Source organism: Cololabis saira, chromosome 1, assembly GCF_033807715.1.
Source record: "Cololabis saira isolate AMF1-May2022 chromosome 1, fColSai1.1, whole genome shotgun sequence".
NCBI lineage: Eukaryota > Metazoa > Chordata > Actinopteri > Beloniformes > Belonidae > Cololabis > Cololabis saira.
The window spans coordinates 34,050,603-34,072,703 of NC_084587.1; the positions used below are offsets into that span (position 1 = coordinate 34,050,603).

The 22,101-nt window shown below is 42.8% G+C and overlaps 1 protein-coding gene across 6 annotated transcripts in view; it reads left to right on the forward strand.

The window, feature by feature from the left end:
• Positions 1 to 22,101, forward strand: part of LOC133443784 (complement C3-like) — a 35,278-nt gene that overhangs the window by 4,978 nt on the left and 8,199 nt on the right. For 4 of the 6 annotated variants that reach the window (XR_009782692.1, XM_061721020.1, XM_061721010.1 and 1 more), the window contains 26 exons: positions 285 to 373; positions 1,395 to 1,477; positions 1,562 to 1,649; positions 1,792 to 1,894; positions 3,729 to 3,849; positions 4,012 to 4,127; positions 4,383 to 4,529; positions 9,401 to 9,500; positions 9,585 to 9,679; positions 9,758 to 9,949; positions 10,097 to 10,252; positions 10,656 to 10,785; positions 11,183 to 11,251; positions 11,324 to 11,521; positions 11,613 to 11,733; positions 11,824 to 11,912; positions 12,829 to 12,968; positions 13,083 to 13,295; positions 13,567 to 13,630; positions 14,207 to 14,296; positions 16,472 to 16,675; positions 17,762 to 17,837; positions 18,346 to 18,505; positions 18,599 to 18,694; positions 18,832 to 18,982; positions 19,578 to 19,663. Coding sequence is in view for 5 of the 6 variants with exons in the window: in XM_061721020.1 (XP_061577004.1) it covers positions 285 to 373; positions 1,395 to 1,477; positions 1,562 to 1,649; positions 1,792 to 1,894; positions 3,729 to 3,849; positions 4,012 to 4,127; positions 4,383 to 4,529; positions 9,401 to 9,500; positions 9,585 to 9,679; positions 9,758 to 9,949; positions 10,097 to 10,252; positions 10,656 to 10,785; positions 11,183 to 11,251; positions 11,324 to 11,521; positions 11,613 to 11,733; positions 11,824 to 11,912; positions 12,829 to 12,968; positions 13,083 to 13,295; positions 13,567 to 13,630; positions 14,207 to 14,296; positions 16,472 to 16,675; positions 17,762 to 17,837; positions 18,346 to 18,505; positions 18,599 to 18,694; positions 18,832 to 18,982; positions 19,578 to 19,663 (3,177 nt within the window). In the remaining variant the exon portion in view is untranslated. Of the gene's footprint in view, positions 1 to 284; positions 374 to 1,394; positions 1,478 to 1,561; positions 1,650 to 1,791; positions 1,895 to 3,728; positions 3,850 to 4,011; positions 4,128 to 4,382; positions 4,530 to 9,400; positions 9,501 to 9,584; positions 9,680 to 9,757; positions 9,950 to 10,096; positions 10,253 to 10,655; positions 10,786 to 11,182; positions 11,252 to 11,323; positions 11,522 to 11,612; positions 11,734 to 11,823; positions 11,913 to 12,828; positions 12,969 to 13,082; positions 13,296 to 13,566; positions 13,631 to 14,206; positions 14,297 to 16,471; positions 16,676 to 17,761; positions 17,838 to 18,345; positions 18,506 to 18,598; positions 18,695 to 18,831; positions 18,983 to 19,577; positions 19,664 to 22,101 lie in introns of those variants that run through there. The other 2 variants (XM_061721038.1, XM_061721052.1) reach the window with 2 other exon arrangements.

Here is a 22,101-nt window from a genome sequence, read left to right on the forward strand (position 1 = left end):
ATTATGCACAAACCTGTATACAATATTGATGAAATGTGTCATAATGTCTACTAAATGTGCATTAGTTTAGCTTCTGTCTCCCAATTGCTTGTAAGACTTCTGAATGTATGCAAGACAAATATCTGTCGCTTGAGGTTTTACATAGCACTGCAGTTAGTTATTGTGCTGTAACTACAAATAACACGCTACTTTAGGTTAGTGTGAAGAAGTGATTATTAATAATGTGTGTGAAGCTGTGATTTTTTGCAAAGGGTAATTTAAATCTTTTTTTAATTTATTTTTAGACACCTGAAGGCATCATTTTAGCACAAGATTTAGTCTCTCTGAAGTCGGGAATGTACTCTGGAGATTTCAAACTTGCTGAAGTTGTCAGGTGAGTATTTTATTTCATGTTCTTGTATAGGCTACAGATAGCAGCTCCCATTGTCCTGGAGATGGTTCTGCTGGCACCGGCCCACAATGTCCTGAGACTGTTCTCTGTACAAGTTATCTGCATTTCTGCTGGCGCCAACAATCGCACCGTCACCGTGACAATGCGCGGAGCTGTCCCAGTCCATCATATGATATGTTACCTCTGATGTAAATTGCTCAGTTACAGGGGTTAGTTCAGTTTTTTGTTTGTTTGTTTTATAGTTCTTTTTTCAAAACAGATTAAATCCAAGCTCTACTCCATTTGATAATTATAGTCTGCTTTTTCCTAAGCTTGCTTTCTTTCCTTATAGTTGCAAATGATTGATTGTGTTAAAGGCACCACAGAAATCTAAAATTATTATAGTAACTTTACTTCCAGGCTTTACCAGATACATCTGGTCTACATTTGAATGGGGGGCTGTTGAGCTTAGTGAGCATATTTTAATAACGTTTAGTTTTTTGTTGTTTGCATGAAGTTTGATTTCCTTTCATTTACCAATTTATCTTTGAATACACCAAAAAGTACATGAACACATCCTTGTAAGTTCCTGAAAACGTTTCATCAAACCTAACTGACAGTAAGTACAACTTTTAAAAATAAGAAGGGACCAATAGTGAAGCCTACGGTTATCCAGCTTATATTCAACAGAGCAAAATGTATTTGATTTTAACTTGTCTACGTAACCAAAAGCTTGCCTTTCTATTACTTCAGCGTTCCTATCCTCGGATACATTAGGAAAACTTCATTTGTGAATATAATTTGCGTAATTAACTGGTAGTAAATTGTTTTTCTCTGAGTTCGTGTGATTTTTAAGCTCAATTTGGTGATATTTCAGAGGATTTTAGGCATAAAAAAAATGAAAACAGCCCACTTATCCCACCTATACTATTGCAGAATTAGCCTTTTAATTAAAAATGTCTGCATTTCCAGGACATGCATTGCAGTGTCATTGTCACTCACCACCTCCTCTGTGTGTTTGTAGCGTTGGAGTTTGGAAAATAAGAGTGAAGTTCCGCAGCATTCCACACATGAAATACTCCACACAGTTTGAGGTCAAAGATTACGGTGAGTTGAATAAAAAGCCATCTTGTATGAGAAAGTTTCAAAAGCTTTTGCAAAACCCTGGATACAATGTGATAAATGTTTCAGTGCTGCCCAGTTTTGATGTGACATTGATGCATCAGCGCTCATTCTTCTTTGTGGACAGCGAAGAACTCCATATTGACATCAAAGCTACGTATGTGAAGTTTTTCTTTTATCTGAAAGAAAGAAAGCGTTTGACACCCTCACTGGTAGATTGATCAGAGTTGTGTAAGGTGTTTTTCTTCTTTCCATTCTGTCCACTGAGCATATGGAAATATCGACCCTTGTGGTTTTAGGTATCTGTTCGGTGAACCGGTGGATGGGTCAGCCTACGGAGTATTTGGTGTTTTGCATCAGGATCAAAAGCAGAGTTTTCCCAGCTCACTTCAAAGAGTGTTGGTACATACTCACACTCCTTCAGCGTTGTCTGCACATGCCAGTTGGTTATCTTTCATGTTTCTGCCTCTAGCATTTGTTTTCTATTTCAGACATGCAGTAAAAGATTTGTAAAGATAAAAGCTTGACCTTTTAGCCGAGCTGATGTAATAATGTAATAAAGAAACAGACAAATGATAGCCAACTGCCCACACACAAACCCCATTTCCAGTTGGGAAAATTCCCAAAATCCAACAAATATTTCAATATATGACGTATTAATCTTTTCATTTTCATCCAGAAACAGCACACCACAGATGCTTCCTACTAAAAATGCTTCATGTATAATGAGGAGTTCAGACAATGACCATGGATTATTTTATAGCTGAAATTGTATGTTTAATTGGACTCCAAAACCTTCAGTAATCAAACCCCTCAGCTCCCCAGCAACTAGGTATAACAAGAAAACGTCTGAAAACATTTCTAAAGGGTGCTCATGCCACTACTGCCCCACTATTGTATTAATTATAAGTCAAATGAGAGGAGGAGAAACTGTGCTTGTGAAAGCCATTTGAACTTTTCAGGTTAACTCACAGACAGAAACCAGAGTGTGTGACATTACCTCACGTTTTCTGACGACATTGGGGGAAATTTTCCTGAAAGAATATCAGTTCTGTAAATGTGACCAATCAAGGAATGCATTATCTTGTTGCTGGCATCACAATCTAGATGTCTTTTAAAAAAAAAATCTAAATCTACTTTCACGACCATTCGGCGCACCGACCCAAAAGGCGCAGTCAACACAGACGGAGCTGCACACACGCACGCCGCAAAACACACACGCACTGCAGAACACACACAAGCAGTGTGCTTATTTAAAAATAGAGTGGGAGCAAAACTTAGTTTCATATTTTATTTCACTTTTCACATCAATCAAACCCTTCAAAGTCTTCATCTTCTGTTTCCGCATTAAAGAATTTTAAAAAACCACCGGGTCGCCGCACATAAACCTGCCTCAGCCACTCGATCATCTCTTCATCCATCCAGCCCTTTTCATTTGCCTTTATAATGACTCCGGCTGGAAAAGTCTCTTTAGGCAACGTTTTTCTTTTAAAAATCACCATACAATTTCTCTCCATCAGCGTGGCAGGCAAGCACAACAGTAAATGACGACTTCACATACCCCGTTGTGCGGATCCCGACCGCAGTGGTCCCGGTCCGCTCCCCGTCCGCTCCCCCGGGCTGGACCCGGTCCGCTCCCCCGCGGTGGTCCCCGTTAACTCCACCGTGTGATTCACCGGGATGTGGAACATGAGCGGCACCTCGTCCATGTCGGGGATGTGTCGGCTGCAGAATGAGTGGAAGCTCTCCATCTTTTCCATATAATCCGCCGGGCGCTGCTGCTGCGCTGGCACCGTTTCATGAAGCGAAAGCACCAGGACGGACGGTCCATGAAAATGTTAAATTTTCATTTCTTCCGCCAGCGCTACTGCTTTCAGTCGGCTCAGCCGCAACTCACGGGTGCTTCACACGCCCCCTTCTCCCTTTACCGTTCTCATGGTGGCTCCGCCTCACATTACCGCAATGCAGGTAATAGAAACGGCGCACCGTTTCATTGGGCGGGCGGCACATTTTAGAAAAAAAAAAATAAAATTATGTGCACCTTATGGTTGCGAAAATACGGTACAATGAATTTGGAGATTAGAACTCCCCACCTTTGTTCATGTGTTTCTTAAATAAAGGTTCGAACTAATTAACAAATTAAATATGGACATTTTTGTTGCATCTTAAAAACTTGCTCACTTTTATGAATGTTTGGTTTGTACATTGAGGTTTATTTTTCATGACGTTTCATTAGATTGAGGAAGGAGAGGGAGCCATGACACTGAAGAGACAGCACATCACACAGATCTTTGAAAACATCACAGATCTAGTGGGAAGCTCCATATTTCTGATCGTCACTGTGTTGACAGACAACGGTAGGAATGAGAAAAAGGAGGAAACGTGCTGGAAAAGAGCTGAGGGGAGAGAAAAAAATACTGCATTCATATGAAGCATGTTGATGTTCAGATTGTGTTTAGTGTATTTGTGTCTGTTGACCTTTGACGGATAATAACAACGTTGTGTTATAATTTGGACAGGGAGTGAGATGGTAGAGGCAGAGCTGAGGGGAATTCAGGTTGTCACATCCCCTTACTCCATCAACTTCAAAAAAACACCCAAATATTTCAAAGCAGGGATGTCTTTTGATGTTCTGGTAAAGTATATCATTACACTTGCATTCATATTACAATAAAACATAGTGTTACATTGCTGAAATTCAGACTTGAATTCTCCAATCACATAGAACTGCTTTCTGATGTGATACATAGATTCTGAGCTGAAACACCTTTTAGTAGTATTTTAAGAATACTACTTTAAAATCACTTCCTCTTTTAATCTACTAGAGTAAGAATGTATGTAAGTTTTTATGAGACAGTTGTTTATAATCTTTTTGTTTTTTGGACCGTAGGTTGAAGTAACGCATCCCGACGACACTCCGGCACAAGGTGTTGCAGTGGTGACTGATGCACAAGGGGTTCAGGGCGTCACCTCAGCTAACGGCATGGCAAGGCTTTCTATCAATACGATGGAAAATCTACAGACATTGACAATCACAGTACGTTGGGACAACTGGAATAATTTCATCAGTTTTATTTACATTTTGTATAACTGAACAGTCATGTAAGATAAACTTAAGATTGCCTTTTTTTTAAGTTATTTTGTCAAAACTCGTAGCATCCTCTCTCAAAGTGACAGAAAAAATGCATTTTTAACTAAAAAAGTACTATAAATTAAATGGATGTCATTTATATATATATTTTAAAAAGTTGAAAATGCCCTATATTGGGGAACTACACTTTTAAACACCTAGACTGTTACCCCCACAACAGCTGCTGGTGCAGAGCCAGCAACCTGAACGTGACCTTTACAACTGGAGCTGCAGACATAATGCCATAACAATGCCAGGGCATTTTGAGGGATTCAGAAAGATGGTTAGATCATGAACAAATGGCTTACACTTGTATCGCACTTTCCAGCTGTACTCCTACAGCCCCAAGCGCGTCACACTGCAGACATTCATACATTCACACACCGGTTGTTCGCGGAGCTACCATACAACGGCGCTGGCCTGACAACCGGGAGCAACTGGGGGTTCAGTGTCTTGCCCAAGGACACTTTGGTGGACACAGGAGGAACTAGGGCTCGAACCACTGACCTTCAGGTCTCTACCGATTGAGCCACCTTCCCCTGAACAAAGTGACTCAAAGTAGGCAAGTGAAGAAACAAATGAGAAGAGGTTCTGATTTCAACTTTAAAATGATTGTGATAAATCCTGTAGAGTCACCGAACTGCCAAGCGGTGTAAAAATAGGACATTACACACTGTAGTGTGCAGCAATGGCAAGCCCAAGAAGACAACTATTAAAAAGAAAAGTCCTCATATATCAGAAGATCAGCATGGCGCCTGTGACTGGCACGGCCGCTGCCTCGGCGTCTCATCTCCTTAAATTAATCTATGTCCTGACACTTTCACTGGCCCCATCAATCTGCACATCCAGCCTGTGCTATGATCGGACCACGCTGCTTCAAATCAGGAACTCTATGGAACAGTTCAGTGCAAAGTGGGGCTACAACTTCTTACCTCCCCCGTCTGTCTGCGCTGACTTGTCACTCGGGGGGCTGCTGCTGCCTCCACTCCGGAGAAGACTGCGGAAACGTGGATCCAGGGCCGGCGTTCAGGTGTGGCTGAGGCGGAGCAGGCGGCTCTTTCCCAGGTATGGCCGGGAGGAATTTACGAGCTACCTGCGTCCCATCTCCTTGCAAGTACCCGAGGAGGAAAACGACCCTCAGCCTATACCCCGGTACTGCCAGGTTTACCGCAACTTTTGCCCACGGCGTGTCATCGCTCCGCGGATCAGCTGTCTGTCAGCCGTAGGAACTCAGTCAGCTGGCGGTGACGTCATGGTGCCTTCACGGTCCAAGATGGCCTTACTGAATGCACGCTCCATTGCAAACAAATCACTTGTCCTGCATGACTTGCTGATCCAGGAAAATCTTGACTTCCTGTTCTTGTCTGAAACCTGGCAGCGGCAGGGGGAATTCATCCACCTCAGGGAGCTGTGTCCCCCGGGATACTCGTTCGTTGCCACTCCTCGTCTCACTGGACGTGGCGGGGGGCTCGCGGTGGTTTTCCGTGAACGCCTCAAAATTAGGCTGGTGAACTCTGACGTTTTCCCCTCATTTGAGCTTCAAGTGACCAAGATAAATGAACACAACCCATTTTATTGTATTTTAATTTACCGCCCTCCTGGCTCAGCTAGTGGGTTTTTATCTGACTTCACTGAACTTTTATCTTCTATTATCAAATTGGATAAGGTGCTTATTATTGGTGATTTTAATATTCATATAGATGATCAGTCATCTAAGACTGCTACTGAGCTTTTAAATATCACTGAGTCTTTTAATTTTGTGCAACATGTCTCTGGTTCTACACATTTAAAAGGACATACACTGGACCTTGTCTTCTCACATGGATTGATGGTTGAAAATCTACATGTGGAAGAATCTCTTGTCAGTGACCATAGCTGTATCTCCTTTGATATGGCATATGTTGAAAAGCACCCGTCATGTATTGTCCAGGGAAAGAAACGTTTTATTAATCAGCCTGTTGTTGACAGCTTTATTTCCCTGTTTGATGCTGAGCCCGCTTCAATCAATGATGATGATGATAATGATGTGAATTCACTGGTACAGTGTTTTAATCTTCGATGCAAGTCAGTTCTTGATAAAGTAGCTCCAATTAAAGCAAGATCCACCTCTCTTAGGAAACCTTGCCCTTGGATAAATGAAGAGATTAAAAACCACAGGAGAAGCTGCCGCAAGGCAGAGCGGCTGTGGAAAGCATCGAAGCTTGAGGTCCACAGGCTGTACCTCAAGGATCTGAGATTTGCTTTAAACAACTTGTTAAAAAACGCTAGAGCTGCTTACTTTGCCCATCTTATTTCTCGTAATAAGAGAAATCCTAAATTTCTGTTTGATACCATCAGCTCTATTACATCCCCTGATGTCCCAGTGGCCTCAGTCTCTTCCGCAACTGATTGTAATGTTTTTGCCAGTTTTATGGTAAACAAAGTTAATGACATCAGGGCCAATATTCCTCAAACTGTTTTAAATCCTTGTACTTCTCTGCTTCCTCAATGTAAATGGTCCTTGTTTTCTTTGGTCTCACTGCCAGACATCAGTGTGCTCCTGGCCACCATGACACCGTCCTCCAGCCCGCTGGACATACTCCCGACATCACTGTACCTTAAAACTGTTAGCTCTATCGGCCCCTGCATTGTAGAGATTATAAATAAATCTCTCCAAACTGGTGTTGTCCCAGTCTCCTTTAAACAGGCAGCAGTGGAACCTAAATTAAAGAAACCAAACTTGGATCCTGCTGATTTAAAAAATTATAGGCCCATTTCAAAGCTCCCTCTTCTAGCTAAAATCCTGGAAAAGGTAGTAGCTGAACAATTAAATGCCTTCCTGGATGCAAATCTTATTTTTGACTCCTTCCAATCAGGCTTTCGGAAAAAGCACTCCACTGAGACTGCTCTAACTCGAGTTTCAAGCGATGTCCTGATGGCAGCAGATTCTGGTCAATTTACAGTTCTGGTACTCTTAGATCTCACCGCTGCATTTGACACGGTGGATCATAAAATCTTACTAGATAGACTCAGAGACACTTTTGGGATTTCTGGTACCGTCTTAAATTGGTTCCGGTCCTACTTGACTGACAGGAGTTTTTTGGTCCATGTCAATGAGTTCCTATCTGACCCGACAAAGCTAGCCTGTGGGGTCCCACAGGGATCAGTCCTTGGCCCTTTACTCTTTTTACTTTACATGACCCCTATTGGACAGATTATCAGTGATTTCAGTGATGTTTCTTATCATCTATATGCTGATGATATTCAGCTCTACTGCTCCTTCAAGCGAACAGAGCTACACAAATTAGATAACTTAATAGCCTGCTTGACTGCCATCAAAAAATGGCTAAATAACAATCTCCTTCAACTGAACTCCGCTAAAACGGAAACACTGATTATTGCCCCAGATGCCGCTATTCCCCTCATAAAGCAGCATTTAGGTCATTTAGGTCCCTCTGCCCAACCTAGCGTACGTAACCTAGGAGTTGTGTTTGATAAGGACATGTCCCTGGATCACCACTGTAAACAGTTGGTGAAGAATTGCTTTTATCATCTCCGGAATATTGCTAAACTGAGGTCTATGATCTCAAAAACTGAAATTGAAATGATAATTCATGCCTTTGTGTCATCTCGCATTGATTATTGCAACTCTCTTTTTATGTGTTTTAACAAAAAGGCTGTAAATCGCCTTCAGACTGTGCAGAACGCGGCAGCAAGGATCGTAACTGGAACAAGGAAAAGGGATCATATTACCCCGATTTTATACTCTTTACATTGGCTACCAGTTAATTTTAGGATTCATTTTAAGATTTTAGTACTTACTTTTAGAGCCCTAAATAATCAAGCTCCCGTGTACATTGCTGAACTGCTGAGACCTTACTCTCCCTCACGTTCATTAAGGTCATCAGATCAAAAACTCTTGATGGTCCCCCGCACCCGTTTTAAAACGCGAGGTGACTGCTCTTTCCAGGCCAGTGCCCCTCGCCTCTGGAATGCACTTCCACTGACCTTACGCAGCATTGAGTCCACTGACAGTTTTAAGAGAGAACTTAAAACATATCTCTTTAGACAGGCTTTCCCCTGATGTTGATGTTTCCCTGGGCATCTGTGAAGTTACCTGTTGTTGTTGTGCTATTGTGTGTTTTATATTCTACCGCATTTTATCCCTGATGTAAAGCACTTTGTGATTGTATCTACGAAAAGTGCTATATAAATAAATTTTACTTACTTACTTACTTAAGATATTAAATATTTATTTAGAAATATAAGATAGAAAACAATGGAAATGGTTAGTAATGTTGCCACAAAGCAAGAAGGTTCCTGTCCTGGGTCTGGCAGGAGGCTTTCTGTGTGGAGTTTGCATGTTCTCCCCTTGTACATTGTACATTTCCTCCCACAGTCCAAAAAACATGTATGTTAGGTATGTTTTAGTGTGTCTCCCCACGCTTGCACGGTTGTAGCTGTATGTATACTGTATATATATATGCAATTAATTTACAGAAGAATACAATAAATATAAACTCTGGCAGTGCAAGAAGGGACATATTTTCACATGCAGGTGTAATTATTTGTCACAGAAGGTAGAATTATTGTAAAGTGTAAAGGACAATGGTAGAAACAACTTGATGTTGGACTCTGAACTGTTCTTCGTGGCAGCGGAGCTGAATGAGACTGGAGAGTGTCATTAAAGGGGTTAGACTGATTATACAAGTAAATTAATGTGAAAAATGTAATATATCAATTCTAAATGCAATAAAATAAAAATGTGTCTGACTATAATTACATGTGTTTAATTGTAGGCGAAGACCAAAGATCCTCGTTATTCGTCTGAAAGGCAAGCATCGGCCAGCATGACGGCTCTACCATATTCCTCCAACAGCAACAGCTACATCCACATAGGTATTGGCCTTATGTCGTAAATGTAGTGATGTCAAATAACGCATTTGTTTAAGAGTATTTATGAAAAGTGGGATGTCTCTGCAGGGCTTTCTACAGCTGAAGCAAGAGTAGGAGAAAACCTAAAAATGGACTTAATCCTCAACAAGCAGGAAAATCAGGAAAACGACATTACATACCTGGTGAGAAATCTTGTGTCAAAGGTGTATATGTAAATGCTTCATATCTGTGTGCTGCAGCTTATGTTTTTCCATCCATAGATCCTAAGCAGAGGTCAGCTGGTGAAATATGGCCGCTTCAAAGTACAGAGACAAGTAATAATATCTATAATAGTCCCCATTACCAAGGAGATGCTTCCATCATTCCGCATCATAGCCTACTACCATCCAAATGATAAAGAAGTGGTGTCTGACTCTGTTTGGGTGGATGTGAAAGACTCCTGCATGGGCTCGGTGAGGCAGAAATCACTCAACAAGTAGAGTTTATGTGGGCAGCTTCAATCCACTTGTGGGGGGGGTCATAAAACTAAATCGCATGTTTATGCAGTTTGTTATGCATAAAAATGTCTACTTTCATAAAAATGTTTACTTTCTGTGAAGCTGACGCTGACACCACTGAGGCCTACTCCAGTTTATGAACCTCGCAAGATGTTTGCTCTGAAAATCACAGGCGATCCAAAAGCCACAGTGGGACTGGCTGCCGTTGACAAAGGTGTTTTCGTCCTGAGCAACAAGCGCCGCCTCACACAAAAAAAGGTGATATTTGTAATCTACAGTATCTGTACCTCTGGCTCACCTAGGATATGTTTCTGCAATACTCCTCCCATCTGGTGTTTGTGGGCATAATTTGGCTAAAGTGCATTTAAAATAGTTTTTTTGTTTTCTTTTTCTTTTTACTTTCGCCCTGGATTTTAAGAGAAAACTGTGCTAGGATTGAAGAAACAACAGATGTTTCTTTTGTAAAAATAAACTGTGACTGTATAGTAAAATTGTATAGGCTACGGGTAACCTTGTGTTCTTAAAAAAAACGCACTGTATTCAAACTGTTCAAAGCGCATATATTCTTACTTCATGCACTCAGTGTATAGGTTTACTAGCATGTTGTTTCAAATCTTTTCTATTATGTCTGTTTTTGTATACGACTGATTCCATCCTGCAGGTCTGGGACACTGTAGAGAAGCATGACACAGGCTGCACACCCGGTGGAGGGAAGAACAGTATGAGTGTCTTCTACGATGCTGGGCTGTTGTTTGAGTCCAATATAGCTTCTGGGACTCCTTATAGACTAGGTGACGACTGTATTTTCTTAAGTTTCAATTCGTTTTCTTCCAGCACTCACAAATTCTCTTAGTTTCAGTCACGAGATAAAACCTGGGAGAGTTTAGAGGAGCACGTGGTAGTCGCGATTAAGTTTGAGTCTGTGCTTTTTTTAAATATATATTATGTTTTTGATTTGGGTCTGCACAATGTGTCTTTGAGAGACAACTATCTTTTTAAAACAGATGAGATGATCCAAAACTGTGTGTTAAGTAATGCTAGGGCTGAGATGTGCTTCATAAACTAGTTCAAATGAAACAGACAAACTCGGCTCATTATATTCTTTGTTTTTTGATCAATCCAACTGATTAACACTATAACATTTTCATCTTGATTGACTCTATTTTGACCTCCGTGTTATGTTTCTAGAGCTGAAATGTCTGCCCTCCAGTAGAAAGAAACGAGCCACTGCAATGATGAACGTCACAACCAGCTTGTGTAAGAACCACAGTGTTGAATTACCTGACAAACATATTCAGCTCTGACTCTCACAACCATATTTTGTTGCAGTGAGTCAATATGGAAACGAAGAGGAACGTACCTGTTGTTTGGATGGCATGCGGGACACACCTGTTTCATACACCTGCGAGCGGCGCAGCGAGTACATTGCTGCTGGACCGGCCTGTGTCATCGCCTTCCTGCACTGCTGCAGGGAGACGGAAAGACAGCGAGCCGAGAGGAGAGAGGGAAATCTACAACTGGCTCGCAGTAAGTGATGGAATAAGAAATCAGGTGGTTATTTGTATTCATACAGACGACTTAAAACAACCAAAGAGCTAACAATTTCCTAAAAATGTAGGTGACGAAGATGACAACAGTTACACTGACGTCAATGACATTGTTTCTCGCTCAAAGTTTCCTGCAAGCTGGTTGTGGTCAGACGTCACACTGCCTGCTTGTCCTCAAGAGAAGCCCAACTGGTGAGTTAGCAGTCAAAGCAGAAATGTCTGCAAAGAAAAAGTAGGATTTTTCATTCACATTTCAAAACACTGACTCATTTTTCATTTTAGCCAAACTACATCATTGACAAAAAGCTTTCCTTTGCAAGATGCAATCACAACCTGGCATTTCACTGGCATCAGTCTGTCAAGAACTCATGGTGAGAATTCATTGATGACAATGTCTTTTAACCAGAGGTGGGTAGAGTAGCCAAAAATTGTACTCAAGTAAAAGTACTGTTACTTCAGAATAATGTGACTCAAGTAGAAGTAAAAAGTAGTCATCCAAATAATTACTTGAGTAAAAGTAAAAAAGTACTTGGTGAAAAAACTACTCAAGTACTGAGTAACTGTTCAGTAATGTCTGATTTATTTTTTTTAACAGAACATTCAAACAGACAAAAGTACAAAATAATCATCTTCAGGCAAATTAAATCAATAAAATAATAAAATAAATTAAAATGAATAAAAAATAAAAAATTGCTTAAAATTATAAAATAATCTTAAATAAATTAAAGTAAATTCAAGTACTTTAATAAATAATAAAATAATAACATTAAAAAAAAAATTAAGCACAAGTAGCACAAAATGTCAAGCATTTGTACTTTTCTTTTTTAACCAGGCTCCGCAGCCAGAACTAGAACAAGCCCATGAACTCATATAAACTCTGTGTGTGTTTGAGTCTGTGTATAAGTGACAAAACATGCAAAAACAAACACTTTTCCCAAAGAATCACTCAGTGATGTCATGAGATTGACGCGTACGTGGAGGGGATAAAAGAAAAGTAACAGCTCAATGTAGCCTAATGTAGCGAAGTAAGAGGAACAGTTTCTTCTTCACAAATCTACTCAAGTAAAAGTAAAAAGTATAGTGATTCAAAACTACTCCTAAAAGTACAAAATTTCCCAAAACTTACTCAAGTAAATGTAACAAAGTAAATGTAACTCGTTACTACCCACCTCTGCTTTTAACTGTGCTTCTTTACTTTCGATAAAGACACCAACTTCCAGTTCATTCAGCTGACTTTATGGGGCTTTATCTCCCTCGTTAATGCCTTGCTTATGCTGTGTTTTGAAGGTATCTGTATAGCTGATCCATTGGAGATAATTGTCAATAAGAAATTCTTCATTGACCTCAGACTGCCGTCCTCAACTGTCCGTGGAGAGCAGATTGAAATTAAAGCAGTCCTTCACAACTACACTCCCGATCCCGTCACTGTAAGTCAGAAGTACGAAAGAATGTAGATGTCTTTATTTCATTCTGTAATGACACAAGGTTTCTATCTCCCCTCCCCATTTAACAAAAAAAAAAAACTTTGTTTTATCTTCAAGGTGCAAGTGCATTTGATTGAGGAGTCACATGTGTGCAGTGTTGCTTCTAAGCGTGGAAAATATCGTCAGGAGGTCAAAGTAGGGCCTAAATCCACACGTTCCTTACCTTTTGTCGTTATTCCCATGAAGGAGGGAGAATTCAGCATTGAGGTCAAAGCAGCTGTGTTAGATTCGAGCCTCAGTGATGGAATCATTAAGATAATGCGGGTGTTGGTAAGAGAAACAAGCTTTTTCTATTTGATCAGGCATGCCATCGTTTAAGTCTTACGTTTTGAACGATGATGCTGGATGCTGTCATCCAGCGCCGCCAACGTCTCAAGGCACCTTCAGGTCCACTGAGAACAGCTCTTAACTGAATCATGACACCTTTAAAAAACATAAAGTCAAATTGAGATATTTTTGATTTCCAAGTATATGATGAGTGTCAGATTTTATGACAAAGTGTTTGTGGTTTCTCACGATTTCCCAACTGTTGTTTTTCCAGCCTGAAGGCTTCCTAGTAAAATATCGTCAGACTATAAGTCTCGACCCAGAAAATAAAGGAGAAGGTGAGTTTATGTGCCAAAAAAGAGAAAAACAACACATAACTTTGGGTGTAGGCTACCGTTAAACTCTTTATTTCATTGATTACAGTGTCAGATCAGAAATAATTAAATTACACATAAAAAAGGGATCATCATTGTTGTTCTGTAAACAATTAGCATATTATTTCCATTTACTCTTATTTTGATATTAATATTTTGATTTTATTTCATATTCTATTTCATTATTAGTTTTCATTATTTAGTTTTCACAGTCTCTGCGTACAATGTGTGGATCAGAAATCCAGTTAGGCCTTCTTAATATGTCACATGGATTTTAATATATCTAATGAAGTAAACAATCATGGCCCATTGTTTCAGACCATGTATTCAGGTGTCTCCATAGTTTTATAGTTAATCCAGAAGGAAAAATAATACCACTGGTTAGGACACTGTTATTCAGTAGAATGTCTACATGGCATATTTTCTTGCTATATCTTATTTATTGCATGATTATTTCTGGTCAGTTTTATGTAACTAACAGTACATAATGTTGCCTTATATGGGTAATGGCCTACCAAAACTTCTTCTCTCTTTTTTTAGATGGTAAACAAGTGGAACACATCAACAGTAAAATTTCTCTTCTAGACATCCTCCCAAATACGCCAACCAGCACACAGATCGCTGTGACAGGTGAAATAACAATATGTACTTCTTTAAAGGGGACCTATTATGGCATTTAATGTATATTTTAAACAGGCCTTGAATGTCTTAAAAACAATCTAAAGCTTGTTTTTTCTACATAAATCAGAAATTCAGCCTGTGGGCCATGTCTCTAGTTTTACCGCTTCTAACCCCTTTTTCTGTGCTTCATTCTAAGGGGAGGGGAGGCTATGATAATGAGGCTCTGCGCTGATTGGCTGCCTGAATGACGTGTAGCAGGGGAGGGAACAAAGCCTCGCTCCGGCCAGAAGAGCCGGCTGCGTACACAAAGCATGTCCCATGCAACAGAGCTTCGGCGACAAAATAAATTCCATTGCTTTATTTTTTTTTGTATTGGACTGTCCTAACTGGCCGCGAGTTTAACGGTTTCAGTGTGAACAGAGAGCATCCGATGTCACGCAGCTCGACGCGATAGTCGGAGGCTCACATGCAGTTATGACACGGTGTAAACGGATCTTAATGCTGATTTACGGTTCTGCGTTAAATCGATGCGTACCCTACGCCGTAGGCTCTGCGTTGGTGTAACGCGGAACCATAAATCCGCCTTTAGTCACCTCGTCTTCACACTAATTCACACAGGAAGATTTAATTTAATTCTAAATAGGTACACCAGTTATTTACTCATATTCCTCATAATTTCATTTATGTTACAAGACAAATTAATCATGTTAACTGTAAAGAAATCACAACACTGAATTTTCACAAATGGCAACTTTATTGTTAAAAAAACAAGAACATAAGTTGTATATAAATAACATGTATGCACTATTGCTGGCTCAAGGAAGGACTGTGCATCTTCTGAAGGTGTCGTTGAACAGCTTCAGGTGCATTGCTTGGAAGATCTGAAACCATAAACAGAAGAAAAATGTATTACGGTACTAATATGGGGCTTTTCCACTAGTATCTCTCAGCGCGGCTAGTCCCGCCCCGCCTCGTCTCGCCTCAACCCGCTTTGTCCCCGTATGTTTTCCCACAGCCAGGTGAGCAGTGAGCGGGTTGGGGTGAAGCTGCTGTGACGTATTCGATTGTGCAACCGCTTTGTTCGTGTCGGCGCTGATGAGAAATCAGCTGGAGCCGCGAGCGGCTGAGAGTAAAACAGCCCGTCTACATCCCTTTTTTAATTCTCTCCTCAGCCACCAGGTTTTGGAACATCTGCACCTCAGAGTTGGATCAGACGTTTGCGCTTTATAATAAAATCGCTGCGAGTCGCTCTCGCGCTGACTCCCGCTTCCTGATTCAAACGTCTGACGGCCCCGACCCCCGACCAATCAGTGGCGTGGAGGGTGGTGACGTCAGAAATAGTCCCAGCTCAGCCCGCAAAGAACCTCGGCAGAATGGTTACAGAAAAAGTATTGGCATGGCGCGGCTTCACCCGCCTTGGCCCGCAGTGGAAAAGCGCAAGACGGGGGCGTGGCGGGTAGAAGCGAGCTGAGGTGGTACTAGTGGAAAAGCGCCAATAGAGCTCCGATGTTACCTAACACACGTTAGGGAACACTGAAGCCACGGGGCCCGGGGCTCTTCACTGGTCTGGTCCGTGAGCAGCTCCGGCAGCTCCGGGGCTAAGCTAAATACTTAGCCCATGCAAAGATCATACTTGTAGACAAATACAAATAACATTAAAAAAATAACGTCACTTACCGCTGACTCGTATGTAGTTGCCGGGTCCGTACTGTGGCCATCGATCCTTTTATGAGGGTAAATGTCGATGCAAAACCTAATTTTAACTGTCCCTCACTGTGGAAACCGGTGGAAACAGCCTCGCTTCTAAACAATGGCGGAGCTCCAGCCGGCGGAGTTAGTTGTGGGTGTGGTTTCAGCAGCGGTGGCCAAACCTCTGCGCCTATGGTGACGTCACCATAGGCGCAGATTCTGAACGCCTCGTAGAAGTCACATGACACTGGAAGGATCCTCCGGGGGTACAGACCTTGCAGAATTTCATGGGATTTCATCTTCTCTGTGTTGGCAGGGTGAGGGGAGACCACTTTATATATGTTAAAACAAGAAAAAACGTGTTTTTCATAATAGGTCCCCTTTAATTGTTTTTTTCCCCCTTATTATCTTTAAACAACACTTACAAAGGACACACAGTCCACTTTGTTTCCGTATATCTAATCATAGTCCTGATGGCTGTGGAAACGCTTGCAGGAAAACATCCTGGAGAAGAGCTGACAAACACTATTGATGGAGGGCCGATGACAAGTCTGATCTACGAACCGTCCGGCTGTGGAGAGGAAAACATGATCCACATGACCATGCCTGTCATTGCTGCCACTTATTTGGACAAAACCAACCAGTGGGATGCTGTGGGCATTGACAGACGCTATGAAGTCTTGCAACTCATCAGAACTGGTGGGTTTTAGATTTATTATTATTTATCAGCACAGCTATCCTTGACATTTCTTTAAAGGCCCTCCTCGACATGCGAGCTGCTCTATCAGAAAAGATTCTTTGCTCGGTCAAAATATTAGACCAGCTGATTTCAAATGTGTCATCATCACAAGAATAAGAACAGAGTTTGAACACTTTGTGGATGAGAATTTGTCCTGGAAAGAGCATATACATTCTGTAACTAACAAAATCTCTAGATCCCTTAGTATCATCAGAAGAATCAGAGTTCTCAAAGTTTGGTCCATCAGGCTTGTCTCGTTACTCTTTATTACAGTTTAATTTATCCTTATCTCATTTATGGCAACATTGTTTGGGCAAGTACATATTCATCAAATTTACACAAATTACTCATTACTCAAAAGAAATTTGTAAGAATAGCTACTTCTGCCTCCTATTTGGCCCCATCTGCCCCTTTGTTTAAAAAATTAAATTTATTATCCATCTATGATAGTAACATACTCCAATCATGTGCTTTCATTTACAAATGCACTTATCTTGCAAATATGCTTCCAAGTACTTTCAAAGATTTTTTTAAGACCAATTCACAAATTCATAACTATAATACCAGACAATTTGAGGATCTCCATTCTTCATTCAGTCGTACCAATAGCAGTCAGTTCTCCATCAAAGACAGAGGTGCCTCACTCTGGAACTCTCATATACTTATCGCAAAATCTTCACTGTCTATTAATAGTTTTAAACAGAGATTGAAGACCAGCCTTATTGATCAAGCGTCTAGAAGTGCTTCCACTTAATGTGGACTCACTTCTGCACGTGCACACCGAGAAATTGTCTGTTTATATCCATCTTTTTGGAACGCTGTTTTTTTTTTGTTTTTTGTTTTTTGTTCTTGCTATTATTTCAATACAATGTATTTTCTTGGTGAGAACTTTGAATAAGCCCATTTAGGGCTTCCTTTCTCACCTGCACATATTTTCATGCTTTTTATGTTCATTTAAACTTTTGTACCGTTTTTTTTATGTTGTGCAAATAAACAAATCAAATCAAATCAAACACCAGTCAAGGTTTTTGCTTTCTTATAATCAGGTTTTCAGAACCAACTTGCATACCGTAAGAAGGATGGATCTTTTGGAGGATATCTTGCTCGTCCAAGCAGCACCTGGTAAGGCTGGCAAACATGCACCAGTGCTCCCCTGAAGACAATGTTTAAACATCCACCCACGAATGATCTGACATTGTATTTTTAAAGGATTTTTTTTCTTAATTATATGGGGCATGATGATAATTGAGTGTTTAGCCTTTCCTGTTGTAGATAGCAGTCCCCGGCCCCCTGACTTTTGGAGGATCAGGGAAAAATTGATGATGGAGCCGACAGATACTCAGAATTAGGACCATGAGTCTATTTTTTGCCATCTAAATGTTAAATGCCATCACTTATGCATTAATTTATGAACTGTTTTCGTGTAACAAGGTCTGTGTGGGTGCATGGATGTACAGCACAGATCATGTTACACAGACAAACGGATAACATCTGTTAGCCCAGCGACGTGACACTTACTTACGTATGGTAACCCCCCCCCCCTTCAAAATAAAAAAAATTATTTAATTTGATATGTTTATTTGCACAGAAATTAACCTAATCTCCTGCACCATCTCCTCTCCTTTAAAAGGCTGACAGCTTACGTTGTCAAAGTGTTCGCCATGGCCTACAACCTGGTGGGAGTGCAAAGGTCTGTTATCTGTGACGCTGTCAAGTTCCTGATCCTCAAAACACAGCAACCTAGCGGCTTGTTTGAAGAAGTTGGGGGAGTATCCAACCGAGAGATGATGGTGCACACTCCGCTTTTAACAAAAATCCTTCAGTTGATCACTAAGTTAGTGACAGCTGGTGTAAACGCAATGCTTTATTGTTTGCATCCATAGGGAGGTGTCGAGAGCACAGAGTCTGATGCCTCCATGACAGCCTTTTGCCTCATTGCTATGCAGGAGTCACGCACAACATGTGCTGCCACGCTCCGTGTAAGAAGTTTTGTCTTTTCTTTCACTTTTTTAATATGTTGATTAGATGATACAAAAGTTCAGTCGTCACTGGGCTGATAGAGCTGTTGATGTCACTGATTAAACGCTAACAACCACCCCCTTCTAACTCTGTCCAGAGTCTTCAAGGTCACATGGACAGGGCAGTGGCCTACCTGGTGAAGCGCCTGCCGAGCTTAGTCAACCCTTACGCCATCACCATGGCATCATATGCCTTGGCCAATGAAAACAAACTGAACCTGGAGATCCTCCACAGATTTGCTTCTCCAGGTGCACTCACACAACCACACATCAGCACAGTGAGACGGTGATAAAGAAATATAAATGCACTAGCACAAATTCAAATAGCATGTCTGTCGAGCAACAAGAAACTGTGTGTTATAAACAGGATTTTAACCATATGTATTTAGAATGTCAGAATCATGTTTATTGGCCAGGTCAGGTCAGACAAGACATGGAATTTGACTCAGTTATTTTCGCTCACTGTACAGTATTCGTAGACACAATGGGACCTTTCACAATCACAATTGTGGTAATTATAGTGTATGCTGTTCATCTGTTCAGAACAGTTTGAAACTATCTGATCAAGCTGTTTCTTATCCAACTGTGGTTAAATGTTGTTCCACATTTTATTCTCTTTATCATTTTCAACCACGGATGTAATTTCAACCTACGACAGTGTGAATGAACAGAACACATCTTATTGGTGCTCTGTTTGGTTTCGATCAGCACTTACTAAGATTTTATGCTGGAAACCCCCCCAATTCTTTAACCAGATGGATTCACCAGTAAATGCAAGTTCACTTCAATGCCTTTAAGGTTTGGATTTGCTTTGGGGATGCAGAAATGTTTGTGTCTTCCTCAGATTTATCCCACTGGCCTGTGCCTCAGGGACGTGTTTACACTGTGGAGGCTACAGCATATGCTCTTCTGGCACTGGTCAAGTCCAGGGTGAGTATGCCTCGCCGACGGTATGAATAATGTCTCACTCACTCACTCACTCACTCACTCACTCACTCATCTTCTTCCGCTTGTCCGTTCCCGGGTCGCAGGGGGCAGCAGCCTCAGCAGGGATGCCCAGACTTCCTTCACCCCAGACACTTCTTCCTTCCAGGGGGAGTCCGAGGCGTTCCCAGGACACGCTGGAGAGACATAGTCTCTCCAGCGTGTCCTGGGTCTTCCCCGGGGTCTCCTCCCGGTGGGACATGCCTGGAACACCTCCCTAGGGAGGCGTCCAGGAGGCATCCGATACAGATGCCCAAGCCACTTCAGCTGACTCCTCTCAATGTGAAGGAGCAGCGGCTCGACTCCGAGCTCCTCCCGGGTGACCGAACTCCTCACCCTATCTCTAAGGGAGCGTCCAGCCACCCTGCGGAGGAAACTCATCTCGGCCGCTTGTATCCGCGATCTTGTCCTTTCGGTCACTACCCAAAGTTCATAACCATAGGTGAGGGTAGGTGCGTAACTTGACCGGTAAGTCGAGAGCTTCGCCTTTCGACTCAGCTCCCTCTTCACCACGACGGTCCGGTACATCGACCGCATAACTGCGGACGCTGCACCGATCCACCTGTCAACCTCACGCTCCATCGTCCCCTCACTCGTGAACAAGATCCCGAGATACTTGAACTCCTCCACCTGAGGCAGGACTTCTCCACCCACCCGGAGAAGGCATGCCACCCTTTTCCGGTGGAGAACCATGGCCTCGGATTTGGAGGTGCTGATTCTCATCCCTGCCGCGTCGCACTCGGCCTCAAACCGCCCCAGCACATGCTGAAGGTCCTGGTCCGATGAAGCCAACAGGACAACATCATCCGCAAAAAGCAGAGACGAAATCCTGTGGTTCCCAAACCGGATCCCCTCCGGCCCCTGGCTGCGCCTAGAAATCCTGTCCATAAAAATTATGAACAGGACCGGTGACAAAGGGCAGCCCTGCCGGAGTCCAACATGCACCGGGAACAAGTCTGATCTACTGCCGGCAATGCGAACCAAACTCTTGCTTCGATCATACAGAGACCGGACAGCCCTTAATAGAGGGCCCCGGACTCCATACTCACTCAGCACCCCCCACAGAATGGCACGAGGGACACGGTCAAATGCCTTCTCCAGATCCACAAAACACATGTAGACTGGTTGGGCAAATTCCCATGAACCCTCGAGCACAATTTCCTCGAGGCCGACCGAAAGTCTTCCTCCATGGCCTCCCCGAACTCCTCCCAGACCCGAGTTTTTGCCTCCAGGACTGCCCAAGCCGCGGCTCGCTTGGCCTGCCGGTACCTATCTACTGCGTCAGGAGTCCCACCGGCCAACATAGCCCGGTAGGACTCCTTCTTCAGTCTGACGGCATCCTGTACTTCCGGTGTCCACCACCGGGTTCTAGGATTGCCGCCACGACAGGCACCGGAGACCTTGCGTCCACAACTTCGAACCACCGCGTCGACAATGGAGGCAGAGAACATGGTCCACTCGGACTCAATGTCCCCCGCCTCCCCCGGGATCCGAGAGAAGTTCTCTCGGAGGTGAGAGTTGAAGATGTCCCTGACAGAGGGCTCAGCCAGATGTTCCCAACAGACCCTCACAATCCGTTTGAGTCTGCCCGGTCTGTCCAACCTCCCCCTCCGCCAGCGCATCCAACTCACCACCAGGTGGTGATCAGTTGACAGCTCAGCCCCTCTCTTCACCCGAGTGTCCAAGACATGCGGCCGAAGGTCAGATGAAACGACAACAAAGTAGATCATTGACCTCCTGCCTAGGGTGTCCTGGTGCCACGTGCACTGATGGACACCCTTATGCTTGAACATGGTGTTCGTTATGGACAAACTGCGACTAGCACAGAAGTCCAACAACAAAACACCGCTCTGGTTCAGATCGGGGAGGCCGCTCCTCCCAATCACGCCTCTCCAGGTATCGCTGTCATTGCCCACGTGAGCGTTGAAGTCCCCCAGTAGAACAATGGAGTCCCCAGTTGGAGCACTTTCAAGTACTCCTCACAAACAACAGTGAGAGACCTTTTCCCGACCCGAAGGCGCAGGGAAGCGACCCTCTCGTTCACCGGGGTGAACTCCAACACATGGCGACTGAGCTGGCGGGCTATAACCAAGCCCACACCAGCCCGCCGCCTCTCACCCTGGGCAACTCCAGAGTAGTGGAGGGTCCAGCCCCTTTCAAGGAGTTGGGTTCCAGAGCCCAAGCTATGTGTGGAGGTGAGCCCGACTATCTCTAGCCGGTATCTCTCAACCTCACGCACAAGCTCTGGCTCCTTCCCCCCCAGCGAGGTGACATTCCATGTCCCCACTATGAGGGTTTTGGTCCAGGGATTGGGTCGTCGAGGCACCCCGCCACGGCTGCTACCCAGCCCACAATGCACCAGCCTTTCATGGACCTTCCTGCGG